General features: G+C 65.2%; 1 protein-coding gene across 1 annotated transcript in view; it reads right to left on the bottom strand.

The window, feature by feature from the left end:
• RYR1 (ryanodine receptor 1) overlaps positions 1 to 23,046 on the bottom strand; it is a gene marked incomplete at its 5' end in the record, with an annotated part of 51,401 nt that overhangs the window by 22,194 nt on the left and 6,161 nt on the right. Inside the window, 48 exon segments of the mRNA XM_083877189.1 lie at positions 209 to 332; positions 534 to 609; positions 899 to 976; positions 1,210 to 1,350; positions 1,604 to 1,693; positions 1,934 to 2,012; positions 2,357 to 2,520; positions 2,896 to 3,036; positions 3,112 to 3,202; positions 3,549 to 3,769; positions 4,098 to 4,267; positions 4,771 to 4,891; positions 4,979 to 5,090; positions 5,341 to 5,521; positions 5,794 to 5,929; positions 6,117 to 6,211; positions 6,476 to 6,608; positions 6,682 to 6,796; positions 7,104 to 7,377; positions 8,180 to 8,323; positions 8,483 to 8,594; positions 9,254 to 9,454; positions 9,798 to 9,860; positions 9,984 to 10,803; positions 11,306 to 11,532; positions 11,790 to 11,876; positions 11,965 to 12,130; positions 12,465 to 12,625; positions 13,012 to 13,138; positions 13,395 to 13,768; positions 14,211 to 14,419; positions 14,727 to 14,901; positions 15,303 to 15,514; positions 15,875 to 16,022; positions 16,283 to 16,442; positions 16,772 to 16,855; positions 17,127 to 17,230; positions 17,662 to 17,766; positions 18,117 to 18,336; positions 18,751 to 18,943; positions 19,261 to 19,502; positions 19,924 to 20,057; positions 20,150 to 20,268; positions 20,434 to 20,529; positions 20,966 to 21,101; positions 21,548 to 21,734; positions 22,043 to 22,164; positions 22,572 to 22,736. Of these exon segments, the coding sequence (XP_083733315.1) occupies positions 209 to 332; positions 534 to 609; positions 899 to 976; positions 1,210 to 1,350; positions 1,604 to 1,693; positions 1,934 to 2,012; positions 2,357 to 2,520; positions 2,896 to 3,036; positions 3,112 to 3,202; positions 3,549 to 3,769; positions 4,098 to 4,267; positions 4,771 to 4,891; positions 4,979 to 5,090; positions 5,341 to 5,521; positions 5,794 to 5,929; positions 6,117 to 6,211; positions 6,476 to 6,608; positions 6,682 to 6,796; positions 7,104 to 7,377; positions 8,180 to 8,323; positions 8,483 to 8,594; positions 9,254 to 9,454; positions 9,798 to 9,860; positions 9,984 to 10,803; positions 11,306 to 11,532; positions 11,790 to 11,876; positions 11,965 to 12,130; positions 12,465 to 12,625; positions 13,012 to 13,138; positions 13,395 to 13,768; positions 14,211 to 14,419; positions 14,727 to 14,901; positions 15,303 to 15,514; positions 15,875 to 16,022; positions 16,283 to 16,442; positions 16,772 to 16,855; positions 17,127 to 17,230; positions 17,662 to 17,766; positions 18,117 to 18,336; positions 18,751 to 18,943; positions 19,261 to 19,502; positions 19,924 to 20,057; positions 20,150 to 20,268; positions 20,434 to 20,529; positions 20,966 to 21,101; positions 21,548 to 21,734; positions 22,043 to 22,164; positions 22,572 to 22,736 (7,835 nt within the window).

Genomic DNA, 23,046 nt, shown 5'->3' on the forward strand with positions numbered 1-23,046 from the left:
CCAAATTTTGAGGGGGTATTTTTGGGGGTCTGGGATGGGTTTTGGAAGGGTTTTTTGGGGGACCCCGGGTGGGTTTTGGGAGGGTTTTTTGGGGGTCCCTGGGGTGGGTTTTTGGGGTCCCCAGGTGGGTATTTTGGGTGGGTATTTTTAGGGTCCCCCAGGGTGGTTTTTGGGGCCCCCGGGGTGTGTTTTTGGGGTCCCCCCTCACCGGGTGACGGCGTATCCGTGCAGCTGCAGGAACTTGAGCAGCTCCTGCGCCTTCTCGCGGTCCCGCGCCTTCTCCTTGGCCGTCAGCGTGTCGTAGGGCACCAGCAGAGGGTGGGAGCCGCCCCCTGCACCCCAAAATCGGCCTTAGACCCTCGGATCCACACCCCAGAGCCCCCCAGATTCACACCCCAGAGCCCCCCAAATCCACACCCTGGAGACCCCCAAATAAACACTCCAGAGCCCCTGAAATTTGAGGTCTCAGTCAGGTTCCTCTGGGGTTGGGGGTGTCCCAGAGGGTCCCACCCCAGTTTGGGGAGGGGTCTCACCCTTGGCCTCCAGCTCCAGCTTCTTCTTGCGGCCCCAGGTGTTGTGGTAGTTCTCAGCCAACTGCTCTGCCATGGCCTGGGGGGATTTGGGGGATATTGGGGGGGATTTAGAGGGTTTTAGGGGGTCTTGGGACCCCAGGGAACATGGGGGGACATTGGGGATACACGAGGTGACACAAGGGGGACAGTGAGGGGGACATTATGACATTTGGAGGGGTCTCAGGAGGACAGGAGGGACAGAAAGGGACATCGGGGTGACACTGGAGGGACACTAGGGACATTGGGAGGACACTGAGGGGACATTGAGGGACACAGGGAACATTGGGGTGACACTGGGGTGACACAGGTGACACTGCCATCCTCACCTGCAGCTCCCGGGACAAGGTGACCCCGCTCAGGTCCACGGGCTGGGGGCTGTACCCGTGGGAGGGGTCATAGGTGGCCTGGGGGGACAAAATGGGGGGGTCAGGGGGACCCCAAAATTTTGGGGTGTCCCTTCCCCACCCCATTGACCCCTCCCCACCTCCCCTCAGGTGTTTTTGGGGTGCCCCACACCCCTGATCTCCCTCCCCACCTCCTTTCAGGAGATTTTGGGGTGCCCCACACTCTTCACCCCCCCATCACCTCCCCCCAGGTGTTTTTTGGGGGGTTTTGGGGTTTTTTTGGGGGGTCCCACCTGGGCGTTTTGGGAGATTTTCCGCGTTTTCTTCTTCTCGGTGCGCTCGTCCTCCCCCTCCCGCGCCTTCTCCACCGTCCACTCCCAGGCCAGCATGGCCTTGAGGGACTCCTTGATGGGCCACCGGTAAATCTCCTTGTCCTGGGGGGGTCCCCAAAGTCAGGGGGGGTCCCCAAAATCCGGGGGGACCCCAAAATCCAGGGGGTTCCATGAGGAGGAGGAGGGAAGGGGTTGGGGGCTCCCAGTGTGGCCTTGAGGGACTCCTTGGTGGCCACTGGGAGGGTCTGGGGTGACCCCCTGGGTTTTGGGGTGTCCCCCTGGGTATGGAGGTGTCCCCCTGGGTCTGGGGGTGTCCCCTCAGTGTTTTGGGGGGGTCCCGAGGGTCCCCTGGTACCTTCTCAGAAAAGGTTTTGTAGGGTCTCAGCATCGGGTGGGTTTTGGCTTCTTCATCCACGGTCTCCCCGAAAGTCCAATTGTTCTGGATCTGGGGTGGGGGGCAAAGGTCAGGGGGGGCTCTGGGACAGAGGATTGGGGGGGACAGAGGAGATTTGGGGGGAACAGGAGATTTTGGGGGGAGACACCCAAGGCTGGGGGTCCCGGATGCTCCATGAAGGTGGAACAGCTCAGGGTTGTGGGGATTTGGGGGGGCTGAGAGGGGCTGGGGGGGACCCTGGGGGTGTCCCACAGGTCTGGGGTGTCCAGGGGGGTCCTGGGGGGTCCCCACCTTGTCGAAGGCCCACTTCTCGTGCGTGTACTCGGCGTATTTGTTGATGAAACCGTCGAGTTTCTCGGGGATGATGACACTGAGGGGGGACACAAGGGGACACGGGGGTCAGGGGGGACAAAGGAGGGACATGGGAGGGTCAGGAGGGGTCAGGGGGGACATGAGGGGGTCAGGGGGGGACATGAGGATGAGGATGGATGAACCCCATAGGGGTCTGGATGGGGCTGGGGGTCTCCATGAGGATGAAGGTGGATGGGGTTGGGGGGGTCTCCATATGGACAGATGGGATCAGGGGGCTCTGATGAGGATGGATGGGGTTAGGGGAATCTCCATAGGGGACAGATGGGGTTAGGGGTCTCCACAGGGGACATGTGGGGCCAGGGGCCTCCCGCTGGCCCAGGGAAGGATCTGTGGGGGCCCTACTTGAGGGTCTCGACGGGTTTGGGGTCGAAGTTTCCCTCGGCGTCCACCGAGGCCTTTTTCTCGGTGCGGGACGAGTAACTGGCGTCCACGTAATCGGGTGGGAGCGCGCCGGCGATGGCACAGAGACACGGCATGGCCAGCTTGTACAGCTCGGCCTCGAACTTCTGTGGGGACAGGGACAGGGACAGGGACACCAGTGTCACCAGTGTCACCATGGCCAGCTTGTACAGCTCGGCCTCAAACTTCTGTGGGGACAGGGACAGGGGACAGGGACAGGGACACCGAGGTCACCAGAGCTGTGTCACCACAGTCACCAGCTCCGTGTTCCCTCAGTGTTATCATCTCTGGGTCACCACTGTCACTAACCCCATGTCCCCATTGTCACCAACCCCATATCCCCAGTGTCACCATCCCCATGTCCCCATCACCTCCATTCCCACGTTCCCACCACAGCCACACCCCCATCACTGCCAGATCCAGCTGTGTCCCTGAGGTGTCCCCAGCCGTGTCCCCCGTCCCCCCCAGGTGTGTCACCCCACCTTGTGCGCCAGGGACTCGAAGATGCCCCAGAAGAGTTTCCTGGTGAGGTGCAGCTCCTCCTCGGAGCTGACGCCCATGTTGGGCCACCCGCTGGGCAGGCAGTAGTACCTCCAGCAGCGCTCGTAGTGGTTGGTCAGCAGCTGGGGGGACACGGGGGGTCACTCTGGGGGGCTCAGGGGGGCAGAGGGGACCACAGGGACCCCCCCGGGGCTCACCTTGAGGGGCATCTTGGCGAACTCGTTGAGGATGGGGACGTCGAAGACAAGGCGGCGCAGGAGGTGCTGCAGCATCGAGGGGCGGATGTACCTGGGGAGGGACGGGGGAAACGGGGGGCTCAGGGGGGTCTGGGGGTTTGGGGTTCACCTGTAGAGAGCCTTGAGAACCTCAATGGCGTCACACCGGGCCTTGGGGAGGGACACAGGGCTTGGGGTGGCCGTGGGATTGGATCGACCATGGCAGTTGGGTTGATCATGGTGATTGGGTTGGCCTTGAGGGTTGGGTTGGCCATGAGGGTTGGTCATGGCCATGGTGGTTGACCATGGTGGTTGGGTTGGGTTGGCCATGGCGGTTGGGTTGGCCATGGCAGTTGGGTTGGTTCTGGGGACAGTTGCAGACCCACAGGGCCATTTTGGGGCCCGATTTGGGGTCCCACCTGCAGAGGGCCATGAGGCACTCCTCGATGGCGTCGCGCTGGGCCTTGGTGAGGGCGCGGCCGCGCGACAGGCGGTAGATGGTGTGCAGCATGGAGTCCACCATGATGGCGCGGTGCTCGGTGCCGGCGAACAGCGGCGCGCACTTGGTGATCAGCGGCATCACCGCCAGGCACAGGTACCGGTTCAGCGCCAGCGCCATCTCCGTCGTGCTGAACGTGGCCTGGGGCACAAACGGGGGGTCAGAGGGCGGGGGGACACACCCTGGGGACCCTGAGGGCAAAGCCACCCCATGGGGTGAGTTTGGGGATCCCAGACCCATCCCACAGGGAATATTTAGGGGACCTCAGACCCATCCTACAGGGAATATTTAGGGGACCTCAGACCCATCCTACAGGGAATATTTGAGGGATCCCAAACCAGTCCCACAGGGAATATTTGGGTGTCCCCAGACCCACCCCACAGGAGGAAACATGGATGACCCTGCAGTGGCTCAAGGGACCCAGTAGGGAGTTTTGGGGAGCCCTGGGGAGTTTTGGGGTGCCCCTGACCGTGTCCAGCGAGGCGGCCGCGCGCATGTCGGGCAGGAACCCCACTTCCAGCACGTGCAGCAGGAACTCCTGGCTCTGCACCCCGTAAACTCGGTCCAGGAACAGCACCATGGGCGCCTTGTGCTCGGGGACGAAGCTGGCGGCCATGCGGGGCTCCACCACGTTCCCATCTGCGGGACCCCAAAACTCAGGGCACCCCAAAACTCACCCCAAATACCCCCTGGGGCTCCCCTATAACAGCTGAGAATCTTCCCAAATCCTGGCATCCCCATGGGGGGCTCCACCACGCCGTTGTCACCCCAAAAATCTGTGATCCCCCAACTCCACCACACTGTTGTCACCCCAAAAATCTCCAATTCCCCCCAACTATGGCTGGGCACCCCCATTTCCCCCAGCCCAATGTCCCCCCAGTGTGACTGTCCCCCCTCCGCAAAAATCTGTGCCCCCCAAGTGTATCTAGACCCCAAAAACTTCTGTGTGTGAGCCCCTTCCCACAATTGCTCCCCAATTTTTGGGTACCCCCCGATTTCGGGTGTCCCTCCTCAGTTTTGGGCCCCACCACACCCATCACCAGGATCTGCAGGGGGAGGCTGATGATCCCCACCAGGTCCCCCCACATTTTGGGGTGTCCCCAGTCCCAGTGACCCCTCCAGATTTGGAGACCCCTCCCCACCTTTCCCCAGCGCCGGGATCTGCAGGGGGAGGCTGATGATCCCCACCAGGTCCTCAAGCGGGACAAGCGAGCGCAGGATCGCCCGGATCCGCAGGGCCTCGCCCTTCCCCGCCTGGATCAGCTGTGGGGGGTCACACAGGGGGGTCACACCCCGAGTCAGACCCCTCCAGGACACCCCGAGCCCCCCCGGAACCCCCCAGGGCCGTACGTGCATCTCGGGGGCGCAGCGGCCCAGCAGGTCGATGAGGGCGGCGTAGAAGGACATGATGGCGTGGCCCAGGTGCACACGGTTCTCCTCGGGGGGCTCCTCAGGCCCGAACCTGGGGGGTCAGGGGGGTCAAGGGGGTCATGGGGGTCACCCTGTGGTCCCCCACGCCATGCCAGTATCGTCATCCTCACCCCATCCCATGTTCATCCCCCTTCTGTTCACAGCTTGATCCCTGTTCTGTGGTGTGTTCATCTTCACTCACATTTCTCATCATCCCCGTCCTCATCCTCACCCCATCTCACCCCATCCCAATCCCATCCCCATTCCCAATCCCACCCCACCCCAATCCCAATCTCACTCACGGCCTCCTCTCCCTGCGGCCGCTGGGTCCATCCCTGGCCGGGTCCTGGGCGATGCTCAGGGCGTCCTGGATGGCGGCCAGCAGCCCGCTGCCCCCCTCGCCCCGCAGCGCCGGCCCGAAGCACTCGGGGCGCCGGATCAGCAGCCGCACCACCACGTTGGCGTTCTCCTCCACGCTCTCCCCTGAGGGAACGGCACCCCAAAGTCACAGGGACACCCCAAAGTCACAAGGACACCCCAAAACCCCCAGAACACAAAACCCCAAAGCCCCTAAAACAGGGACCCCCAGATCAGCAGCCGCACCACCACGTTGGCATTCTCCTCCACGCTCTCCCCTAAGGGAACAGCACTCCAAAGTCACAGGGACCCCTAAAAAGGTCCCCCAAAACAAGGACCCATAGGAGGGGACCTGGGGACACCTTAGGGACACCTGGGGACACCTGGGGGTCTCTCACCGTTGACAAAGACAGCGAAGCGCAGGAAGTCGAGGTATTTCTCCCCCCCACAGGGGTTCCAGCCGATGTCGGGGTAGCCCTTGGCCAGCAGCATGGGACAGCTCTGCAGGCCACAGCTGGCCAGGTATGTCACCACCTGGGGACATCAGGGGACATCGGGGACATCAGGGGACATTGGGGTACAGCAGCATGGGACAGCTCTGCAGGCCACAGCTGGCCAGGTATGTCACCACCTGCCACAGGGGACAGCAGGGGACATTGAGGACATTGGGGACATCAGGAGACATCAGGGGACACGGGAGGGGACACGGGGCTGCCCCCACCTTCTCCAGGTCCTGCTCCTTCAGGGCCAGCGCCAGCTCATTGTTGTCGATGACAGAAGCGGCCGCCACGTCCAGGGGGGTGGAGCCCTGCATGCCTTGGGGACACAGGGGGACACCAGAGGGGTCAGGGGGACACCAGAGGGACACCCCCTGAAGGTATCACAAACTGCGGGGGACAGAGGTGACAAGGAGGGGTGGCAGGGAGGCGACAGGGAGTGACAGGGAGGGGACAGGGGGTGACAGGGAGGGGACAGGGGTGGCACTGGGGGGCCTGAGAGCCCAAGTTAGGGTGACAGGGAGGGGACAGGGGTGGCACTGGGGACACGGGGGGGTCCCAGCAGGGTTCTGGGGGGTCTCACCCAGGCCGATGCCGCTGTTCTCCAGCAGGTAGCCCAGGTGGTCGAACATGGAGCGCTGGTTCTGGCGGCTGATGCGGCAGAAGTAGCAGAGGAAGCGGCAGCAGTTGGTCACCATCTTGGGGAACCGGATCTCCTGGGGGGCACCGGGGGGTCAGAGGGGGTCTGGAGGGGTCCCCGGGGGTCACACAGGTCTGGGGGGGGCTCACCTTGGACTCGCCACCGCCCAGCACGCTGACCATCACCTGCATCACCGTCTCGTGCATGCCCAGGGCCCGCATCAGGTTGGGGTGCTGGTAGAACACCTTGTTGTTCATGATGTTCCTGAGGGGGGCAAAAAGGGTCACCTCAGGGGCTCAGGGGGGTCACCCGGGGGGCACAAAGGGTCACCTGGGGGCTCAGGGGAGGATTTGGGGGGGCTGGGAGGGGTTATGGGGTGTTCAGGGGGATATTTGGGGTGCCCAGGGGGTTCACAGGGTGCTGAATGGGGACATGGGAACACAGGAAGGACGCAGGGGGACACACGGGGGACACAGAGGGGACTTAGAGGGACACAAGGGGACAAAAGAGGGACAGAAGAAGGTCACAAGAAGGACACGGTGCCCCAGGGTGCCCCGGGGTCCCCACGCACCCGATGCTCTGTATCATGAGGTTCTCCTCCTCGGGGCCCATCTGCACGATGAGCAGGGAGCGGATCTGGCCCAGGCACTCGAGCAGGGCCGTGGTGTCGGGGACAGAGGTGGCACTGATGGCGTAGGCCTTGGGCAGAGCCCGGCCCAGCTCGCCCAGGGCGTCGTACTGCCCGTGCAGGAGGCTGAACATGGCCCTGACCAGGGCCGGGCTCTGGATGAACGACTCCTGTGCCCAGTGCACCATGGTCTGCGAGATCAGCTCCTGCAGGGTGCCTGGGGACATTGGGGACATCATCAGGGACATTGGGGACACTGGAGACATTGGGGACACAGAGACTCCTGTGCCCAGTGCACCATGGTCTGCTCCTGAAGCTCTGCCACCTTGGGGACAGCTTGACCAGCACCTTGGGGACAGGCTGTCCAGTGTCCCAGGGCCAGTTTGGCCTGAGCCTTGGGGACAGCTTGGCTTTGTCTTGGTGACCACCTTGAGGACACCTTGGCCAACCTCTTGGGGACACCTCAAGGTGTGTCACCTTGAGGACATGCTGGCCGCGTCCTGGCCAGAGCTGAGCGTTGTCCCCAGTGTCCCCTGTCCCCCACCCCTGGCCACGTCCTGGCCAGAGCTGAGCGTTGTCCCCAGTGTCCCCTGTCCCCCACCCCTGGCCACGTCGTGCCCAGAGCTGAGCGTTGTCCCCAGTGTCCCCTGTCTCCCACCCCTGGCCACGTCCTGGCCAGAGCTGAGTGTTGTCCCCAGTGTCCCCTGTCTCCCACCCCTGGCCACGTCCTGGCCAGAGCTGAGTGTTGTCCCCAGTGTCCCCTGTCCCCCACCCCTGGCCACGTCCTGGCCAGAGCTGAGTGTTGTCCCCAGTGTCCCCTGTCTCCCACCCCTGGCCACGTCCTGGCCAGAGCTGAGTGTTGTCCCCAGTGTCCCCTGTCTCCCACCCCTGGCCATGTCCTGGCCAGAGCTGAGCGTTGTCCCCAGTGTCCCCTGTCCCCCACCCCTGGCCACGTCCTGGCCAGAGCTGAGCGTTGTCCCCAGTGTCCCCTGTCCCCCACCCCCCTGTCCCCTCCTTACTGGGCACCGGGGGCTCCTCGGGGGGTGTCTCCTCCTCCTTGGGGGGGCCCCGGACCCCCACCACCTTCTGCACCAGCCCCATCAGCCGCTGCCGCAGCGACGTCTCCTCCTCCTCCTCCTCTTCCTCCTCTGTCAGCTCGATGCCTGGGGGGGCACGGGGGGGTCACAGGGGTGTCCCCACGGGGGGTCCCTGGGTGGGAGTCCCTGTGCTCCCAGAATGGGGGTCCCAGTTCCCCCTGGGGAGATCCCAGTGCCCCTGAGGGTGTCCCCAAGCCCAGGGTGATGCCCCTGTCCCCCCCTCACCGCAGTGGGCCAGCAGGTCGTTGTGGAAGTCCAGCAGCTCGTCCCGGATGTCCCCAGGCACGGGACACTCCTCGTCCTCAGCCCCTCCCTTGTACTGCATCAGCATGTTGATCTGGGGGACACGGGGACAGGGGGACAGGGGGGACACGGGGGGACACGGGAACACAGGGGGACACAAGGGGACATGGGGACATAGCAGGACATTGGGACACAGAGGGACACAAGGTCAGCGGGACTGTCCCTCAGCCATCACCCCCTGTCCATCCCTCACACATGGCTGTGTCCCCGGAGGTGTCCCCACACTGTCCCTACAGTGTCCCCAAACTTCCCCTACAGTGTCCCCAGGCTGTCCCCACAGTGTCCCAATGCTGTCCCTACAGTGTCCCCACACTTTCCCCACATTTTCCCTGCAGTGTCCCCACTCTGTCCCCCCACTATCCCCACACTATCCCCAGGCTGTCCCTCTGCCCTCCCCACTCTGTCCCCCGCTGTCCCCACACTATCCCCCCGCTGTCCCCACTCTGTCCCCCCCGCTGTCCCCACTCTGTCCCCCCCGCTGTCCCCCGCTGTCCCCACACTATCCCCCCGCTGTCCCCACTCTGTCCCCCCCGCTGTCCCCCGCTGTCCCCACTCTGTCCCCTCGCTGTCCCCCTGCCCTCCCCACTCTGTCCCCTCGCTGTCCCCCGCCGTCCCCACCTGCTCCCGCGCTGTCCCCACTCTGTCTCCCCGCTGTCCCCACTCTGTCCCCCTGCTGTCCCCCGCTGTCCCCACCTGCTCCTGCGGGGGCGAGCGGAACTCTCGGGTGCGCCGGGCGGTCTCGGCGGCCGACATGGTCAGGGCCCGCATCAGGCGCCCGTAGCGCCGCCGCTGGTCCCGCTGCAGCCGCTCCACGTGGCGCTCCGAGAAGGCCACGATGGCCTCGACACGGTGCTGCAGCTCCCGCTCGCACAGGTGCTGCAGGAGGTGGCACATCTGCGGGGACACGGGGACATCGGGGACATCGGGGACACAGGGGCCTCCACAGGGTGCTGCAGCAGGTGGGGCACTGGGGACATCAGGGACATTGGGGACATCAGGGACATGGGGAGACAGGGGACGTGGAGGACACCATGGGGACATCAGGGATTGGGGACCTCAGGACACCCCTGGAGACTGGAGATGGGGACAGGGACACTGGGGAGTGGACATGGGGCTGGACACTGGGGACAGGGACTCCAGAGAGGCCTCAAGGACACTGGGCAGGACACCCCAGGGAGGGGACACAGAGAGGGGACACAGGGGACACAACCCCCCGTCCCTGTGCCCCCCCCCTCACCTGCAGCTTGACCGACTCCGGCAGCTTCATCTGCAGCAGCCCCTCCTCCAGCTCTTCCTCCTCCTCCTTCTCCTCCTTCTCCTCCTGCCCCTCCCCGGCCTCAATGGCCTTCGTCCTCCTGGCCTCCTCCTCATCCTCCTCCTCCTCCTCCATCTCTCCAGCCTCGATGGCCTTCCTCCTCCTCACTTCCTCCTCCTCCTCCTCTTCCTCCATCTCTCCAGCCTCGATCGCCTTTTTCCTCCTCGCCTCCTCATCCTCCTCCTCCTCCTCCTCTTCTCCAGCCTCGATGGCCTTCCTCTCCTCCTCCTCCTCCTCCTCCTCCTCCTCCTCCTCCTTCTCCCCGTCCTCATCCCGGCGTGGCCCGAACACTCGTGGCTCGATCATTCTCAGCACGCGGCGCACGTCCTCGTCCCCCAGCGCCCCCACGGCCAGCAGGGCCGACACCAGCTTCAGCACGGGCACCAGCTGGAACTCCACGCTGCCCCCCACGGGGTCCCGGGCGTGGGGACCCCCTCCGGCCACCGCCTCGGCCAGCATCCTCATGGCCTTGGCCCCCAGCTCGTCCAGCGGGATGGCCGGGCTGAGTGGCGCCCGGCCGGAGGGCACGCGGACGAAGCAGGGCTCCGAGAAATGGGGCTGGGGTCTGAGGCAGGCGCTGGGCCCCACGCCCGGGGGCCCCGGGCAGCGCGCGCCGTCGGGGAAGAGCGCGATGGAGCGCGTGGCCTCGGTGATGGGCACGATGAACTCGGCGCTCATGGAGGAGCGGGCGCGCTGCGCCGCGTCCAGGTGCATGGCCAGCAGCAGGTCGTAGTAGCCGGCCCGCAGCGGGCCCGGCAGCTCGGGGCTCTCGATGGCGAACAGCAGCTGGGCCTGGTCCACGTGGCTGCACAGCGCGTGGGCCACGCGGTTGTTGCCCAGGGCGCAGACGGCGCAGTACAGGCGCAGCGTGTGGCACTGGAACTGCAGCAGGTCCTCCCGCTCCCACAGCTCCAGGATGTCGATGCACCTGCGGGGAGGGGGGGAAAGGTGGGGGTCATGGGGTGGGGGGTGTGGGGTGGGAAATGGGGGTGGGGGTAGGGGGACATAGAGAGGGACCCCTGGGATGGGAGCACAAGGTGTCCTGGGGACATGACCCCAGTGTCCCCCTGGGATGAGACCCCAAAATCTCCTGGGGATGAGACTTTAGGGGATGAGTGTCCTGGGGCTGGGACCCCTGGGGATGAGACCCCAGGGCACAGGACCCCACAAGGCTGGGGGTGCCCTGGGTGTCCCTGGGGATGCCCTGGGCATCCCTGGATGTCCTTGGCTGTCCTTGTTTGTCCCTGGGGATTTCCCTGTCTGTCCCTGACTGTCCCCTAGCTGTCCCTGGGGATGTCCCTGAGTGCCCCCTGACTGTCTCTGGGTGTCCCTGGCTGTCCCCTGGGTGTCCTCAGGTGTCCCCAGGTGTCCCCCGGCTGTCCCCAGGTGTCCCCTGGCTGTCCCTGGGGATGTCCCCGGGCTGTCCCCACCTGTCCTCCTCGGGGATGTGCAGCGCCATCATCTGCAGGGGCTCGGAGCACTCGACGGCCCAGCCCTGCCGCTCGCCCAGGCGGGCGCTCTCCACGCCCAGGTACTGGGTGGGCATCCGGCTCCAGCTCACCGGGGTCAGGTGCTGGATCACCAGCCGGGGCGGGCACTGCGGGGCCGGGTTCTGCCGCTCGCTGCTGAACATGGCAGCCGAGATGGGCATGATGTTCTGGGGGGGAAACGGGGGGTCAGGGGGTGCCACAGAGACCCCCCGGTCCTGTCAGGGCTGCGGGTGATTGGTGGGTCATCGTGTGGACTCCATAGAGATGCCCCGAGCCCGCCTGGAGAGGCTCCAGCACCTCACCTGTGCTCCCAGGTGCCCCCTCCTCACTCCCAGTATCCCCCCCAATGATGGGTGGGGGCCCCAGACCCTCCCCACCTCTCCCCACACCCACCCCAAATTTGGGTGGGGGTCCCAAACCTCACCTTGAGCTTGCCCAGCTCGAACTGCAGCACGTTTTGGGTGGTGGGCTGCACAAACACTGCCGGGAACAGTTTGGTGTTGGGCTCCACCTGCGGGGGGACAACTCTCCCGTGAGACCCCCGGGGTGGGGCTGGGACCACCCACCCCCCAAAACCTGACCTGGAGGGCGCAGCTCACCTGGAAGAAGGTGTTGATCTCCTTGCCGTTGGCGGTGAAGGTCATGAGCCCCGTGGCCAGGTCCACCAGGCAGCCGATGACCAGGTCAGTGTGGGACACCCGGGCCTGCTGCGTGGGGGCCGCAAACTCGCCCCCCCACACCATGTAGCAGTTGCTGCGCTTGATGCTGGGGGGAAAAAGGGGGGTGAGACCCCCAAAAAACCCCTAAAGGACCCCCAGACCATGGACCCCTCCCCTATTCAACCCCAGGCCATGGGGCAGTAGCTGCACTTGATGCTGGGGGGGAAAAGGGGGGTGAGACCCCCGAAAAACCCCTAAAGGACCCCCAGACCATGGACCCCTCCCCTATTCAACCCCACACCATGGGGCAGTAGCTGCACTTGATGCGGGGGGTTGTGTTTGGGGTCCCATTTTGGATCCCATTTAGGGTCCCATTTGTGGTCCCATTTGGGGTCCCCTTTGGCATCCGGGGGTCCCTTTTGGGGTCCCGTTCGGGGTACCTGTCGTGCACGTTGCCGCGGTCGTCGCCCATGGTGACGGTGACGCTGCGCACCCGGCCCAGCTCGAACTCGGGGTCGTGCTGGTGGAAGTGTGGGGTGACCCAGCCCACCCAGGCACTGCCCGGCTCCTGCCCCGCGAACAGCCGCACCGAGTAATAGTACTGGGGACAAAGGGACACATCAGGGACATAGGGACAGGTCAGGGACATGGGGACAGGGACAGGATCAGGGGACAGGGACAAGGGACAGGGACAGGGGACAGGGATATGGGGATGGGGTCAGGGTGGGGACAGGGACCAGGTCAGGGGGTCTCAGAGGTCCTGTACCGTGGTGGTGTCCATGATGACCTCGGGGTTTAGGATGGATTTGGGGGGATTTTGGGTCTCAGGGGTCCCGTACTGTGGTGGTGTCCATGATGACCTCGGGGTTTGGGGAGCATTTGGGGGGATTTGGGTTTTGGGGGGGTCTCGGGGGTCCCGTACCGTGGTGGTGTCCATGATGACCTCGGGGTTTGGGATGGATTTGGGGGGATTTGGGGGTCCCATACCGTGGTGGTGTTCATGATGACCTCGGGGTCGTCCCTCTCGTCGGGCACCACGTCCTCCTCCAGCCGGGGCACGGGGGGGGGCGCGGGGGGGGGCGTGAACGGCGTCTTCCGGCCCTTGAACAGGAACCTGGGGGGCACCCGGGGGGGTCACCCCGCTTTGGGGACCCCCGGGGACCCCCCAACACCCAAAGAACCTCCAACAGCCACTGTGGGGACACTCAGGGATCCTCGGGGACCCTCCCCCCACCAGGAATGGGTGTCACCCCCTTTTTGGGACCCTCAGGGATCCCCCAGGAATGGGTGTCACCCCTTCAGGGCACTCCCAGGAATTAGGGACCCCCCATCTCCCTTCAGGCCGCCCCCCTCCCCACTCCCCCACTCACCCCCTCCTCGTCTTGCCCTTCTCGGTGGTCGCGTCCTTCTCGTTCTCCCCCCGGGGCTGTTCCCGGGCCGGGGCCGCTCCGGGGGTCGCCCCCGCCGTCCCTTTGTCCGTCCCCTCGTCCCCCTCGGCGCTCCGGGGTCCCGCCGAGCGCTTCAGCCGCTCGAACTCGGACTCGGTGACGTCCTCGGGGGGCTCCGGGGGGGGCGCCTGGGGCAGGGGGGTGGCCCCGGGGGTGCAGCGGAAGGTGGGGTGGAACTGCACCGGGAGGCTGAGGCGCAGGAACAGCAGCTCGGGAGGGGCCGCGGGGGTCCCGGAGCTGCGGTGGGACAGGCGCAGGCACGGCGGGGTGTCCACGGTGCCGTCCAGGCGGGTCACCTGTGCGGGGGACACCGGGGCTGGCACCGGGAGCCCGCCCTGGGGGGCTGCGGGGGCGGGGGGCACGGCGGGGCGGGGGTCAGCCTGGTTTGGGGTTTGGGGACAGGCTGGGGATGGGGGTCAGCCTGGTTTGGGGGGGATTTGGGGTTTGGGGACAGGCTGGGGATGGGGGTCAGCCTGGTTTGGGGGGGATTTGGGGTTTGGGGACAGGCTGGGGATGGGGGTCAGCCTGGTTTGGGGAGCCCAAATCCCCCATCACCTCTAACTGGGATGAACTGGGGGAGGCTGTGGCTGAACCAGAGGGCAATGGGGGACCCCAAACCCCCCAAATCCCCCCCAAATCCCCTCACCTCTAACTGGGGGTGGTCGGGGGGCACTGGGATGAACTGGGGCAGAACCAGAGGGCGATGGGGGACCCCAAATCCCCCACAAATCCCCTCACCTCAAGCTGGGGGTGGTCGGGGGGCACTGGGATGAACTGGGGGAGGCTGTGGCTGAACCAGAGGGCGATGGGCCGTTTCATGTTGATGGCGAAGGGCTCGTAGCCCTCCTGGAGGCCGCAGATGCCGAAGTAGCGCAGGGTCCCCACGTCCTGGCCCAGGTTCAGGTGCCCCTCCTGCCCCAGCCCCAGGCTGCACACCGGGACAAAGCCTGGGGGGCACAAGGGGGGTCAGTACTGGGACCCCAGACCCATCCCAGAGCCCCCAGACCCATCCTTGGTGCCCCCAGACACACCCATGACCACCCCAAGGAGCACAGGGTGCCCCCAGCCCCACCCCTGGAGCCCCCAGCCCTACTCCAGAACCCCCAGCCCCACCCCTGACCACCCTAAGGACCACAGGGCAGAGCCCCCAGCCCCACCTTCAATCCCCCCTCACCTCCCCCAGCCCCAGGCGGTACCAGGGGGGTCTCCCCTCCCTCACCCCACCCCAGGGACCCCCACTGGGCCCCCCCTCACCGTCTCCCACGTCGAAGTCCCTGAAGGCCACCTCGGAGCCGGCGTCCCCGATCAGCACCTCCCCGTTGAGGGTGAAGCTCATGTGGCACTCGCCCAGGTCGATGAGGCAGCCGACCACGTCCCCAGCCTGCCACGGGCGCCCGAAGGACTCGCCACCAACGTGCCACCGCTGGGCCTGGGGACATGGGGGACACCAGGGTCACAGGGGACATGGGGGACACCGGGGTCACAGGGGGTCACAGGGGACATGGGGGTCACAGAGGGTCACACATCCCAGCGGACTCAGGGGGTCCCTGTGGGTCCCAGGAGGATTCTGGTTGTCCCTGAGTGTCCCTGCATGTCCCTTCATGTCCCCATATGTCCCCAAGTGTCCCAAATTGTCCCCAAGTGTCCCCGTGTCTCACCTGGTGCCCTTTGAAGATAAAGGCCATATCATCAGCTCCCAGCTCGGTGCAGGGGCACAGCCTGAGTGTCCCCAATTGTCCCCAGGTGTTCCCAATTGTCTCCGATTATCCCCAGGTGTCCCCAGTTGTCCCCACATGTCCCCAGTTGTCCCCAGGTGTCCCCATGACTCACCCGGTGCCCGTTGAAGACAAAGGCCATGTCGTCAGCCCCCAGCTCGGTGTCGGGGCGCAGCCCGGGCCGGGCCCACCCCACTCTCATCTCCCCGGGGGTCACGGCCTCGAACTCGAAGTACCATTTCCCCGAGCGCACGGCCGAGCCCCGCTCAGCCCGGAACAGCCGCGGCCGGGGGGCGCGGGGACCCCCCGAGGGGGCGCCCTGGGAGGCTGGAGGAGAAACAAAGGGTCAGTACCCCAAAAACAGCACCCAGAAACCCCCCTAAACGGCACCCAGAGAGCCCCACTCAGCCCAGAACAGCCGCGGCCGGGGGGCACAGGGACCCCCGAGGGGGCGCCCTGGGAGGCTGGGGGGGACAGAGGGGTCAGCACCCCAAAAACAGCACACAGAGAACCCAAAACCCCCAAGAACAGGACATGGAACCCCAGAAAAAGACACAGAACCCTAAAAAAGCCCCCCCACACTCATATGTATCTTCCTTGGGGACCCATCAAACCCCTCCCAAATGTCCTCAAACTCCCTCCAGACCCCTCCCAGATGTCCCCAAAGGCCCCCGAGGTGTCACCCACGGGTCTCCTGGTCGGGGGGCTCGATGTTGTAGCCGTAGCCCAGCAGGGTCCGCACGGCCTGGCAGAGGCTCTCACGGTTGGTGGCCTTTGTCCCCTCGTCCAGCAGGTTGTAGGGGACCAGCCGCGGGTTCCGCTTGTTCTTGATGTCCTGGGGACATGGGGACAGTGGGGTGAAGGACGTGGGGACATGGGGACACCCCACAGACATGGAGACATGGCCATGGGGACACAGGGCAGTGACACTATGGGGACAAGGCAGGGTTTGGGGTGTCCATGGGAGGGTTTGGGTCACCCTGGGGTGGGTGGGGGTCTCTCAGTGGGGTTTGGGTCATCCTGGGGTGGGTGGGGATCACTTGGATGGGGTTTGGGGTACCCTGGGGTGGGCAGGGGTCCCTGCAGGGTCCTCACCTGTGTGGTGCTGTATGTCCAGCCCTGCTGGACCCTGTCCCGAGCCCAGACGTTGTGGCCGTTCTCGGCCAGTCGATCCACCAGGGTCAGCTGGGCCGGCGTCAGCCGCACGTGCGACAGGTCCAGCGGCGCCGGCTTGTACCCGTTGGACATGGTGTACCTGGGCGGGGGGAGCACACCTGTGGGACCCCCCTCAGGGCACCCCGGGACCCCTAGACCTCCCCACACCCATGGGGACCCAACCAAACCCTCCCTGAACCTTCTCAGTGGTCTCCAAACTGGGACATCCCAACCCAAACTGAGACATCCGACATTACCTGTTGGACATGGTGTACCTGGGATGGGATGGACACACCTGTGGGACCCCCCCAGGGCACCCCAGGACCCCCACAGGGCACCTTGGGACCCCCAGAACTCCCCCCTTTAAGACCCCTAAATTGGGATCCCCTACAGAGACATCCCCCCCAAACTGAGACCCCTCAAACTTACGTTTTGGGCAGTTTGATCTTCTTCAGGTTCTCCTCGGCTTTTTCATCCGCCATCCCCACGTGGCAGCCCAGGGCCAGCAGCGTCCTGGGGACACCCCAAAAATCAGCACCCCAAAAAATAGAGATCCCAAAAAAATAGGGATCCCCAAAAATCGGCATCCCCAAAAATCAGTATCCCCAAAAATCCCACTGCCCCTTTCCTAGGGGGGTCTCAGGGATTTTTGGGGTGATTTTTGAGGTGATTTTTGAGGTGATTTTTGAGGTGATTTTTGAGGTGATTTTGGAGCAATTTTGCGGTGATTTTGGGGCAAGTTTTGGGGTGATTTTTGGGGCAAATTCCCCCGTCCTGTCCTTACTTGAGGGTCTCCCCGGACATCTGGAGGTTGTAGCCGCGCTCGGGCTCGGGGAGGCTGTGGAAGCTCAGCAAACAGGGGTGCAGGCGCTGCACGTCATCCCGGATCTGGGACACCCCAAAAAACACATCCTGGGCATGGGGAACCCCCATCGGGACCCCCTCCCCTGACAGGGATCCCCCAAAAACCGACCCAACCCTGGGGAGGACCCACAACCACCCCAGTGTAGTCAGGGGTCCCCTCAAAGCACCCAACCCCTGGGGAGCCCCTAAAAAAGGGTCCCAAGTGGGGGCAACCCCAATTTTGGGAGCCCCAAAAAGAGGCCTCAAACTGGGGACCCTTCCAGAGGACCCCAAATAGGGGATTTTGGGATATTGGGGGGGTTTGGGGTCCCCCACTCACAGGCCCGTAGGTCCAGCCCTGTTCGATGCGGGTCAGGGCCCAGAGCTCAGGGTGGGTTTGGGGGATTTTTTGAGGGTTTGGGTTTCTCTGGGGGATTTTGGGGTTCCCCAGGAGGGTTTTGGGGTCCCCCACTCACAGGCCCGTAGGTCCAGCCCTGCTCGATGCGGGTCAGGGCCCAGAGCTCGTGGATGTTCTCGGCCAGTTTCTCCCGGATCCGCTCCAGGTGTGGGGGCAGCACGATCTGGGTGGGGGGAAAGGAGGTGTTAGACCCCCCAAAATCCCCTTCATCACCCCAAAATCCTCTCTATCACCCCAAAATCTGTCCCAAAGCCCCCAAATCTCGCCTCAAAGCCCCCAAACCCTCTCCCAACCTCCCCAATCTCCCCAAATCTTATCCCAATCCCCCCTCCATCCCCCCAAACCTCCTCCCAACCCCCTCAACCTCACTTAATCACCCCCAAAACCTTTCCCAATGCTCCCAATACCCCTCCATCCCCCTAAACCCTCTCCAAACCCCCTCAACCTCACCTCAACCCCCCCCAAACCTCCTCCCAATCCCCTTGATCTCCCCCTCCATCCCCCCCGGCTGACCTGGCAGGTGTCCACGGGGCAGGGGGTGAAGGCGGTGTGGGGCAGGGCCCGGGTGGGCCCCAGGAGGCTGCGGGCGCCGGGCGGGGCCGAGCCCCGGTACGCGGTCAGGGGCTCCAGGCGGAGCCGCTCCCGGGGCAGCAGCGCCTCGGCACACGGGGCGTACCCGGGCGGGGGCACGAAACGGAACTCGCCGTGCCGGCCCCCCAGCAGGAACCGGAGCCTGGGGGGACAGGGACAGCCTGAGTGAGCCCCCGACCCATAGAAACCCCAAATCCCACCCTGAGAGTCCCTGAGCAGGAACCGCAGCCTGGGGGGACAGAGGGGGACAGAGTGAGCCCCCGACCCATATCAGCCCCAAATCCCATTGTGAGAGCCCCAAATCCCATAAAGACATCACCTCCCCCGAGCAGGAACCGCAGCCTGGGGGGGACGGGGACAGCCTGAGTGAGCCCCCGACCCATAAAAACCCCAAATTCCACCCTGAGAACTCCAAATCCCATCCTGAGAACCCCAAATCCCACCCTGAGAGCCCCAAATTCCACTCCAATTTTGGAATGTCCAACCCCCCAGTTTTAGGCTGTCCCACTCCCCAATTTCGCTGTCCCACCCCCCAGTTTTAGGGTGTCCCCCTCACCGGACCCCCGCCGAGAAACTGGCCACGGGGGTGAAGAGCGTGTCCAGGTTGAAGCCCTCGAGGACCCCCTGCACCGGGGCCCCGTTGAGGCGGAAGGAGGCGCTGGGGACCCCCAGGTCCAGACAGCAACTGACCACGTCCCCTTCGGCCAGAGCCCGGCGCTGCGGGGACCCCACGGCCTTGGGGACACCCCCTGGGGGGACACAGGGGTCACAGGGGTCACAGGGAAAGGGGTCTCAGAGGGGTCAGGGGGGTCTCAGAGGGGTCAGGGACATGATGGGGACAGGAGGGTTGGGGTCTCAAAGGGGTCAGGGGGTCACAGGGGACAGAGGGGACAGGGAAAGGGGTGTCAGGGGGGTCACAGGGGTCAGGGACAAGGTGGGGACAAGAGGGTTGGGGTCTCACAGAGCTCTTGGGAGGATCAGGAGGACTGGGGGGGGGGGTCCCAAAACTCAGCAAAACGGGGGGATCAGAACAGTTGGGGGGTCCCACCCGGCTGCCCCCCCTCACCTGTCCACAGGTGGAGGCCGTCGAAGGCGAAGGAGTTGAGGTCATCGCCGGCCCCGTTGCCCCCCCAGCCCGAGCCGCCCCCCGGGGCGGGCCGGAAGCCCCCGGCCGCCCCCCAGCCCACCCGCAGGTGGGTGGGGACAGGGGTGACAAAGGGCTGCGCCCGCTCCACCGACACCTCGAAGTACCAGCACCGGAACTGGGTCGAGCCCGGAGCCGTCCCCACGAACAGGTTGGGGCGAACGCTGTGACAGCGGGGAGGGGTCAGGGAAACGGGGAGACCCCCGGGGGAGCCCCAAATCCCATCCTGGGATCCCCAAATCCCACCCTGGGAACCCCAAATGCCACCCTGGGAACCCCAAAGCCCACCCTGGGAACCCCAAATCCCACCCTGGGATCCCCAAATCCCACCCTGGGAACCCCAAATGCCACCCTGGGAACCCCAAAGCCCACCCTGGGAACCCCAAAGCCCACCCAGAGACCCCAAAACTCATCCAGGGCACCACAAAGGCACCCAGGGACCCTCGGGATCAGCCCAGGGGTGTCCAGGAACATCTCCGATGCTTCCAGGTGCACCTCAACCATCTCCAGGGTCCCCAAAAGCCCCCAAAACTTCCCCAAAACCCCCAAATCCCCCGTCCTGGCCCCCCAGGTGCCCCGGCCCACCTGGTGACGTAGTTGACCATGCCGGTCTGCAGCAGCAGGTCCCGCCGGGGCAGCAGGTTCTCGGTGATCAGGTTCTGGTTGGAGCGCACGGCCACGGCATTGCACACGCACAGCGAGCACAGCACCTCCAGCACCTGGGGACAGGGCACACCTGAGCGTGAGTGCACCTGGGGACACACCTGGGGACACACCTGAGCACACCTGGCCCCCCCCGGGCCCCGCCCACCTTGTGGTTGCGGCCGTGCTTGTCCAGCAGGGAGATGATGGACTTGATGTGGTTCTCCTGGATGATGTTGAGCACCTCGGGGCTCTCGATCAGGACACAGTACAGCACCTCCAGGATGCCTGGTGTGGGGCGGCCCCATGGCGGGTCAGACCCACAGTGGGGACCTCTGACCCATAGCAGGGACCCCAGACCCATAGAAGGGTTCTCAGGCCCATAGCAGAGACCCCAGACCCACAAGGAACTCCCCCAGCCCCACAGCAGCCCCCCAGGGCCGCCCCACTGACCCGAGGAGGCCTCGAGCCTGTCGAGTTTGCTGACGAGCCAGTCCAGGTTGGTGGAGAACAGGGCGCAGTTGGCTCGGTTCCCTCGGATCAGCGAGGCTGGGGGGCACAGCTGGGGGTCAGCGACCCACAGCGCTGCCCCATAGCACAGCCCTGACCCATAGATACCCCATATCTGCCCCATAGCAGAGCCCGGACCCATAGATACCCTGTATCTGCCCCATATCACCCCATATCTGCCCCATAACACAGCCTGGACCCACAGATACCCCATATCTGCCCCCTATCACCGCGTATCTGCCCCCTATCACCCCATATCTGCCCCATAGCCCCTGTATCTGACCCCCAGCCCCCCATATCTGCCCCCAGCCCCAGAGGCGCCCCCTATCCCCCCACAGGTGTCCCCCAGCCCCAGAGCCGCCCCCCGGCCCCCCACAGGTGCCCCCCCGGCCCCCCACAGGTGCCCCCCGGCCCCAGGGCCGCCCCCCAGCCCCCCACAGGTGCCCCCCAGCCCCGGGGCCGCCCCCCGGCGCACCCAGCAGCTCGTAGAGCAGGTTGACGATCTCCTTCCATGCGGCCGCCGCCTCCTCGCCCGCGGCCTCCCCGAACTGCGCCGCGGTGCTGTAGGCGCTCAGGCGGTCGATGCAGCTCAGCACCAGGGTCAGCATCCCCTGGGGGCGGCAGGGGCCGTGAGACCCCCGGGTGGGACCCCAGAGCCCCCCCTGAGACCCCCAAAGCCCCCCCGGGACCCCCAGACCGAGACACCCACACTGGGAGCCACCCCAAGCACCTTGGGACCCCCAAACTGGCACCAGAGTCAGCATCCCCTGGGGCCGGGAGGGGCCGTGAGACCCCCGGGTGGGACCCCAGAGCCCCCCCTGAGACCCCCAAAACCGCTGGGACCCTCAGACTGGGACACCCAAACTGGGACCACCCCCAGCATCCTGGGACCCCCAAACTGGCACCAGAGTCAGACCCATCAATGCCCCCCAAACTCTGCCAAATGCCCCCCAAATTCCAGGACCTAAGTGAGATAAATTTGGGATAAATTGGAGAGGGGTCCTGGGACGACCCCGCCGTGCCCCTCCAAATTTGGGGAGGGGTCCGGGGGTCGCACCTCCTGCTGGAAGAGGCTCTGGCGGGCCCGCAGCGCCCGCAGGCGGCCCTGGCGCTGCTCGTGGCGCAGCTCCGGCGGCGGCGGCTCGAAGTAGCCGATCAGGTCCCGCAGGCTGAGGATGACCCCGGCGATGGGCAGGGGGGGCGGCGGAGACCCCCGCGGGCGGCCCTGGAGGCTGTCCAGGCTCCTGGGGAGGGGGCACGGGGAGGGGAGGGGGTCAGACCATCAGGACCACCCTAAGGACGCTCCCAAAACTCTCCGGGACCCCCCGGACATCCCCTGGATCCCCCAGGAGACCCCCAGGTCCTTCTGATACACCCAGGACCCCCCCAGGATCCCCCAGGACCTTCTGAAATCCCCCAGGACCCCCCAGAACCTTCTGACCCCTCCCACGACCCCCCAGGACCCCCCAGGACATTCTGACACCCCCCAAGACCCCCGAGGACCTTCTGAGACCCCCCAGGACCTTCTGACACCCCCCAGGACCCCCCAGACCTGATGAAGGTCCCGTAGAGCCCCGTGGTGCTGAAGACCATCCGCGCCGCCTGCGACTCCTGGTGCTGGGAGCGGCTCAGGGTCAGGGCGTCGTCCATGTGCCCCTCCTGGTGCAGGATGGCCTTGGGGGGGACACGGAGGGGTCAGGGGGGACCCTAAACCCAGAGAGACCCCCCTGAACCCCAAGAGACCCCCCTGAACCCCCAGGGACCCCAAAACTCTCAAAGGGACCCAAAAAAATGTCACAGAGACTCTCTAGAGACACCCCGGTGATGCTGAAACCTCCTCAAAACCCTCTGAATTTCCTCAAAATCCTCAGGAATCACCCCCAAAGCCCCCCCAGAGACCCTTCCAGCATGTTTGGATCACCCCAAAGACCCCAAACATCCCCCCAAAACCACCCCCAAGCCCACCCAGACCCATCCTAGTACCTCTTAGAGCTCTCAAAACCGCCTAAAACTCCCCCAAACTCCCTCCCAAAGCCCTCCCAGAGTCCCCCCGGGGTTTTTGGGGACCCCCCCGGGCCCACCTTCCTCTTGAGCAGCCCGAGGCGCAGGGCTTTGGGGTCGGGGGCGGCGTAGGTGACCCAGAGGCCGCTGTTGGTGTGCTGCAGGAAGCCCAGGGACTCCCCGTATTTGATCTCGGGGGGCCCCATCCCCTCGATGTCCCTTTTTGGGGTCGTCTCCAGCTTCTCCTGCGGGGTTGGGGGGTGCAGGAGGGGTCAGGGGGGACAGGATGGGGACAAGGGTCCATATTTGGGGACAGGGAGTGGGGTGGGAATAGGGGTGAAGAGCAGGGCAGGGGCAGGATGGGGAGCACGGGCAGGGTGGGGACAGCTGGGGACGTCCCAGGGATGGTGGAACAGGGACAGGGACCAGGACAGAGTCAGGACAGGGACCAGGATCCGGCTGGGGACATCCCAGAGACGATGGAACAGGGACAGGGATGAGGACAGGACCAGAACAGGGACCGGAACCCTGTTGGGGACAGCTGGGGACATCCCA

Source organism: Zosterops lateralis, assembly GCF_965231275.1.
Source record: "Zosterops lateralis genome assembly, chromosome: 23".
Taxonomy (NCBI): Eukaryota; Metazoa; Chordata; class Aves; order Passeriformes; family Zosteropidae; genus Zosterops; species Zosterops lateralis.